Source organism: Myotis daubentonii, chromosome 16 (genome assembly GCF_963259705.1).
Source record: "Myotis daubentonii chromosome 16, mMyoDau2.1, whole genome shotgun sequence".
Lineage (NCBI taxonomy): Eukaryota > Metazoa > Chordata > Mammalia > Chiroptera > Vespertilionidae > Myotis > Myotis daubentonii.
The window spans coordinates 56,764,713-56,771,753 of NC_081855.1; the positions used below are offsets into that span (position 1 = coordinate 56,764,713).

The following is a 7,041-nucleotide window of genomic DNA, read 5'->3' on the forward strand; positions in this document are numbered from 1 at the left end:
GGGGGCAGGGGGACCGGCCCCTCCCTGGGGCCATGGGGCCTCTTGGGTCAGGGAAGCAGGGCCCGGGGGCCCATGTTCTGTCCCCCATCAGACCCTTTGGGCAGGACGCCCTGCCCCGAGGCTTCGGCCCGCGTCCCGGCCATGGCCGCGTGGGAGGGCCTCCCAGAGCCGCCCCTGTCTCTGTGGGGCGCGGGAGCCGGCGTCTGGGCCCAGCCTGGCCCTGACCACGCAGACCGGCCCTCAGCCACACGGGCTCCTGGTCTCTCCTGCGGGCCCCGCCTTTCCTCCCTGGCCTGCCTGGTCCTCTCGGCACCGACGCTGGGGGCTGCCTCACGCCTTCTGCCCGCGTCCCAGCTCCGGGCATCCCCGGCGCCCCCTGGCAAGGCAGCGTGGGGAGGCGCGGCGGCAGCTGAGCTTGCTTTGTCCACAGCGGCAGCGGCACGCTGGTGTCCACAGTGTGAGGACCTGACCACGGGCACTGCTGCTCGGAGGACCCCCGCCCCCTCTGTCTGGTCTCCATCGTTTCCTCTCAGCTCTCGTCGGTTTGTTTTTGGGTCGTTTTTCTTCCCCACCTGCCCCTCTTGCCTTTTTGGTTGGTGACCCCAGACTCTGAGATCCCCAAAGTCCATGGTGCTGCCCCACCTCTGCTCCCCGTGGACACGCCCATGCGTGGCCCGCCCGCTGGCAGCGTGAGCGTGTCCTGGCCGCTGCCTCATCTGCCGAGGTCACAACTCACTGCTCTTTCAAAGGCTCGCTGTGAGCCAGCTCTGACGTTTGAAGAAAAAGAAAAACCTTTTAAAAAAAAAAGCAAAAAAAAAAAAAAAAAAAAAAGCCCAACAGAAAACAGGAAAAGGACTTTTTTCCCTTGAAAACAAAAACAGAAAAACAGATATGCATGGACTCCGGTGTACGTACTGTTACTTCTGCATCTGACCCCGCGCACGGGGCACCTGTCAGGACAGGGAAGGGGCGGGTTCCCGCGGCTCCGGCCCCTGGGCACCGTCCCGGGCCGCCCGCGGAGGGCCACCCGGCCTCCGGACGCCGGCGCCTGTGAGGGAGGCCGAGCCGCTCAGGCCGGGCTCCTGAGGGCTCCCTTCTTGTGGACTCTGTTGGACGGTGTGCTGAACCCAGAGCGCGGGCGTCGCTCTCAGGCGTGGCGCCCTCACCCAGCGCCCTGGCGGGAGGGGGTCGGGGGCAGGCGCCGCCTGGCCGCGCACGGACATTCCAAAGACCTCCAGGGACCACCCCACCCCCGTCCCGGAGACCGGTTCTCGGACCGCCCGGCGAGGGCGTCTGGCCACCCGGCCGCGCAGGGCAGAGGCACCTGAGGGCGCTCGCCCGCCCCCCCCCAGGGAAGCAGGCGCCCGCGCCCCGTCCTCCCTAAACGCTCTCATCTTTTTGTGTGTCTTGCTGGCTTCAGAAAGAGACACGCTGGACTCGGTGGCTACTGGTATTGCCTCCTCACACGCTGAAGCCGGGAGCACGCGAGGGGCGGCCCCGGCCCTTCCCCCCGCGGAGCCCGGGAGCCGCGGGCGCTCCCTGACGGCGTCTTGGCAAGAGCCTCCGCGGACTAGGACGCGGCCGTGGCGTTGGCGACAGAAGCCGCCCAAGGCACAGACCGTTTTATTTTTAAGGAAAATGCAAAAAAGCCAGGACGGGGCCTGTAGAGGAGCCTCCGCCGGCCGCCGCTAACGGCTCTCAGACCCAGGGCTCACGCCTGGATGAATGTAGACACAAAACCGCCAACTTGTATGAAGATGTAAAGTGCTGAAGATATTTTCCCCGTCTTTTTTTTAAAATCTGAATTGTGCCCTGTACTGCAGTGGTTTGAATAAAAGTTTTATTTATTGCATCGAGTTGGGTGTGGCACCTCCTTCCAGCCCCACAGGGATCCCAGCCGCCACCTGGGAGCCCGCGCTCCTGGCTGGCCTGTGCTGCAGCCCGGGGTGCCCCTCAGAGCCGCGGCCCCACCCCCACCCGCAACAACAGCTTGTGTTCCCTTGCAGCCCCGATGTGGAAGTGGCCAGATTTTGAGCCGCCGTCTCGAGTTAGTAAGTGTCCGCTTTCCTTGCGCTGGTCAGTCTGCGTCCGCAGTGGCCTGGCAGACCCTCCGGCCTCTGCCTGGCGGTCAGGGCGGGGCCGCGGGGTGGCCAGCCTGCTCGCTCAGGGCTCCAGGCCTTCGCTTTCCTGCGGCCGCTCCTGGGCTCGAGGATGGCCTCTGTCGGGGCTCCTCTGCCTTGGGCGCCCCCACTGCTGGGCGCGGGTGGCCTGCCCTCTCCCTGTCTGGGTTTCTCTGCCTCTGCTGGTGCTTGGGCCACAATCAGGGTTTCCCTGGTGACCAGATTGGGCATCTCTGGCTGAGGGTTCCCTCGGGGCCCTGTGGGCGGGGTCTGGGCCTTCGGGGACTCGGGTTGGTGAGTATTGCAGCTCCAAGGGGGTTGGGAGGCCAGGGTGGGACACGGGGCGGAGCTCCGGGGCATGTGCCAGGCGACTGCCCCAAGCAGGGGGAGGCAGGAGCCCCAGTCTCCCCCCTGGGGACTCTGGGTGCGGAGGTGTGGCTGCCAGCTAGCCCGCCCCATGGCCCCACCCCACCCACCTGGCCCTGCTCTGACCTGCTGTGTTGCCCCCACACCAGGCCCTAGCTGCCATGCCTGGGGCCCTGTAGGCTTCTCCAACACCTGCTGACAGTCCCTTCCCGTCCTCAGGAAGCTACCACGGCCACCACTCTGCGCCCTGGGCCTCCCCCAGGGTGGCCGCCGCCGCCCTCCTGTCCCCGCTCCCACCCCCGACACTGAGGGGGACCCTGGGCCGCACATCCTGGTCCTCCTCCAAAGATGGGGGCACCTGGCCCCATGGGCATCGCGGGGATGCCATCCCCTGTGGGCAGCCAGACCCCAAGTGGTCTGGGCTCCCTCTCTGCCGCTGCCTTTGCGTTGCTGAGCTGCAGCCCGATTTCAGGAAAGTTCTGGAGACAGATGCCCCTGGAGTTTGGGAAAAGGGTAGAAATGCCTGTGAGGCTCCGCGGCGGGCGCCCTGGGCCTGCACCTCCTCTCCTGCCTCTGCTGGGCCGTGGCCAGCCGCGGGGTGGCCTGCCTGTCGCCCGGAGCCGTGCTGCCTGGGGTCCCTCCACCCTGGCGGGGCCGAGCACCCTTGCCTCTGGGGGCCCCGGGAGGCCAGGGCTGGGGGACCCCGCCCCTTGGCGCAGGGCAGACCCCGGACCAGTGGGCACAGGGTGAAGGGGGTGCACCTGGCACGGGCCACCAGCACAGTCACCCGGCTCCTGAGTCACTGGGGTGGGTGCCTAGCGCCACTTCTGGTCGGTTGAGGAACCTCCCAGCTCTGCCGAGGTTGGGGCGGGAGGGGCCGGAAGATTCCAGAAGGCCCAGGTCCTCAGCTCTGGAGAGCACCTGGGTTTGAAGAGGAGACGGCAGGGCGGGAGGAAGTGGAGGCCTGTGCGTCGTCCCTGCGTGGCCCCGCTCCCCGCACCAGAGCACGAAGCCCCTTGGTCAGGACTGGGCTGTCCTCAGAACGGCCACTGCCGGTCCACCGTGCGTTCAGAGCACGGTTAATTCCAGGGCATCCCCAACAGCCCGCTGCGTCCAGTTCCTGAGACTGGAATTGGAGTTCGAGGCAGCAGGCGCCATGGTATGGGGGCCCCTAAGGTCCGCCCCTGGGCACTGGGGCCCTTGCGCTCTGAGCCTGCCCTGCCCTCCCCTCGCCCTCGGACCCGAGGCCTGCTCTGCGCCCGGAGCGGGAACCCTTTCTCCGTGGAAAAGCCGCACCGGCCGTGCCGTGTCCAGTTCAGGATGCCCGCTGGCGGCTCGGCGAGGGCCCTGGAGCCCCGGGTCGGCCTGGACAGTTCTCTGTGCTGGGCTGTGCCTCTGGGCCGCGTTCGGGCCAGTCCTGTGTGCAGGTCGCCGTCTGCCGGCGGTGCTGGCGCCTGCCCGGCCCGTGACCAGCCCTGCAGGACCAGAGTCCCCAGTGGCCTCGGGTCCCGATCTTGCCGTCCTGTCTTCTCAGTGCCGACCTCGGCTGCTGCCGGGTCACGGGCTCCCTCCCAGGGCAGCTCATGAGCAGGTTCTTTCACTGAAGAAAGAACGTTCCAGAAAGTGACGGGCCTGGGGGCTGTGCCCTCCGTCTGTGCTGAGAGGCGGGGTGTCGTCCACCTGGGTCTTTGGCCCGGGGCGGCGGGGCGGGGGGCGCTGTGAGGAGCTGTGGGAGGAGCTGCTCAGGGGCTGGAAGTGTTTACAGCAGCGCCCGCAGTGTGGACGGGATGTGGACAGGCATGTGGGCCACGACCACACTGTCTGGGGAGCAGGTCAGGGACGCTGGGTCAGAGGCCAGATGCCCCCTCGGTGGGGCCTTTCTGGCCCTACAGTCCCCCCCGCCCCCCCCCCGGCCACGGCCCCTGCTGACGACGCTGTTGTCACTGACCCTCGGAGAGAAGGGGTCAGGGGAGTGTGCTGTGTGCGCCCACACCCTCCTGGCCGCTGCCCACAGCTGTGGTCACACGGGACCGCCCTCCCTCCTCTGCTCGGCCGAGACTGTCGGTGGACAGACCTGCCCCGATTCCAGGGCCCCAGGACCCCACCCTGACCTTGGGGACAGCCGAAGGTGGGGAGCCCTCCTGGAGAACCCGTCTAGTGGAGGTGGCGGCCGGGCACGGCCACCTGGGCCCTGCGTCCAGAGGCAGACTGGCCTCGGGAGCCAGCACGCAGCCCCTGCCCGTGGCCAATGCCACCGGAGCTCGTGGGCACAGAGCAGAGCCGACGAGGCCCGAGTGCGGAGCGCGAGGCCCCTCGTGGGGCGCCACCCCTGCCCCGGAAATCTCCCAGCGCTAAGAGCCGTGGGCAGCTCATCCTTTAGAGCCAGTCCGAGTCTCTGGTTGTGTAGAAGACAAGTCCCCAGGGAAACAGGGCGGTGCCCTCGTGCCGGTGCCCAGGCATCCTGGATGGCGCCCGCCACGCCCACCGCCCCAGCTCCCTGGACGCCGGCCCCGCGAGCCAGAGGCCCCTCCGCCCAGGTAACGGCTGCAGGGCCGAGTGCTTCGCCGGAGTGTGGTCCCGTCCATCCAGCCTGTGTCCCACGTGCCATCGTCTGTCACCGGGCTGCCTGCCGTCCCAGCCTCCATGGACGCCACGGACAGGCGTCCTGAGGACCAGGCGGGCGCTGGCCCCTCGTGCTCATCTGTTCCATCTCAGCCTCTTGTCTGGCCCGTCCATCTGTCCGTCAGCTGTGGCCTCGGCATGCGGGGGGGGGGGGGGGGGGCGTGCCCCGGGTGACAGGTGGCTGCGCCTCTCTGGGGAGCCGTGGGCTTCCCCCTCAGGCCTGTGGCTGCTGGTGTGCCTGCGTCTTGTGTCCGTCCGCTCAGCGTGGGGTCATCCAGGCCGCCCTGGGACCCGGGGTGCATGGCCGGGCCGTGTGGGCGCCTCCCCAGACTCCGGGGTGGGCTCCCTGGGGACTGAGAGGGAACTGGGTCCCGGCCCCAGGGCAGGTGTGGAGGGCAAAGTGGCTCCCCCAACCCGCCCCGCCCTGGGGGGCTGACAGCTCCCGCGGGGGAGCCGAAAGCGGTGCCCTGGGTCAGCTGGCCTGCGGGTGGCACCCTCCCTGGCTCTGAGCACCCCTTCCCCAGTCCTCCTTTTCAGGTGGGGAAACTGAGGCCCGGGGTCCAGTCGGTGCCACTGTCCCAGGCGGCCCCGGCGAAGGGCACGCCACACTGACGCCGTCCTCTCCTCCCCAGGAACCCCTTCGCCAGTGTCCAGCTAAAGCCGACAGTGACCAGCGACAGGTCTGCCCCCCTCCTCAGCTGACACCCCTCGGCACGGCCCCGGGCCCTGCCCGCCCGCCTGTGAGCCCTTCGGACGACTTCCCCGGCCGCCTCCAGAGAGACTGCACCAAACCCTCACCTGGACCCGCTGCTCCTGTGGACGGGGCGCCGGTGACCCGGTGCTGACCGGGGGCTGAGGTGCCGACCGAGCTGAGGGGCTGGCTGAGCCGGGCCTGCTGGCGGGGCCGCGGGCCCAGAGCCCAGGGCGAGGGAAGGACTGTCACCAGCAGTGGCTGCAGGAGCCCAGCCCCACCTGCTCCTACGTGTCCCGTCAATAAACGACTGCCCAGCCTGTAGCGCTGTGATCTGTCGCCTCCTGGGGGCGGGAGGCCTGGGGGGGCGGGAGGCCTGGGGGGGCGGGGGAGGTCTGGGGAGGCGGGAGGCCTGCATCCTCTGATGGGGGACTCTCATGGGCACCAACCTTCCTGGCAGGCCCTTGGCCCCCACCCCGTCCCTCCCTGCCCAGCCCCCTTCCCACCTCGCTCCTCCCTGTCCCCGAGGGTGGGGGGGTAGGCGCTGTGGCCTGGGTCCCTGAGCTGAGTGCCATTGGGGGGTCCTGCCCCCTCCCTGCCCCCGCTACTTCCGTATTTCAGCTGAAGGACCAGGTTTTAGAAACTTTATTAGACGTTGGTGGCTGAAGCACAGCATGGTGGCCGGGGCTGTGACAGCCGTCCTGTCCTTGTCCTCCTCAGCTCTCCCAACTCTCCCGGCAGAGCCGCTCTGCCCAGCCCTGGAGGCGGGAGCCCAGCACCTGCAGCCTCCCTCGCCCAGGCCAGGGGCAGAGGGCAGGGCCCAGGCCCAGAGGCAGGGGCAGGGGCAGGGCTGGAGAGAGGTGGGGCTGCCTCCCAGCTCGCCACTGCCTTTGTGCTGAGGGACGGGCTCCCCGGGGGGTCTGTGGCTCTTCCTCATCCTCACTAGGCAGAGGCGGGGGGCGGGGGCAGGATGAGAGGGCAAAGGGGTCCGCCCCCCACCCTGCTCTGGGCAGACCCCACCAGGGCACACGGGGTCCCAGGGCACTGTCCCCCCCCCCAAAGTGTGCCCAGGGCCCTGGGGCAAGGGGCAGCCCCCGCAGCCCCCACTGGTCAGGGGGGACTGTCCTGACCGACGCCGGGGGCCCAGCCCAGCACAGCCGGGCCCCTCCCGCGAGGCTCGGTCTGCAAACCCCCAAAGAACACACGCGGCCTGCAGGCTTTTCCTGGCTCCGTTTCTCTTAG

At 68.8% G+C, this 7,041-nt stretch overlaps 1 protein-coding gene across 10 annotated transcripts in view; it reads left to right on the top strand.

The window, feature by feature from the left end:
• BAIAP2 (BAR/IMD domain containing adaptor protein 2) overlaps positions 1-6,121 on the top strand; it is a 41,397-nt gene extending 35,276 nt beyond the window's left edge. For 4 of the 10 annotated variants that reach the window (XM_059671478.1, XM_059671479.1, XM_059671485.1 and 1 more), the window contains one exon: positions 5,741-6,121. In XM_059671478.1, coding sequence (XP_059527461.1) covers positions 5,741-5,953 — 213 coding nt within the window. In that variant the 3' untranslated portion in view covers positions 5,954-6,121. Of the gene's footprint in view, positions 1-430; positions 1,853-2,006; positions 2,052-5,740 lie in introns of those variants that run through there. The other 6 variants (XR_009449407.1, XR_009449406.1, XM_059671483.1 and 3 more) reach the window with 6 other exon arrangements.
• Positions 6,122-7,041: the final 920 nt, after the last annotated feature.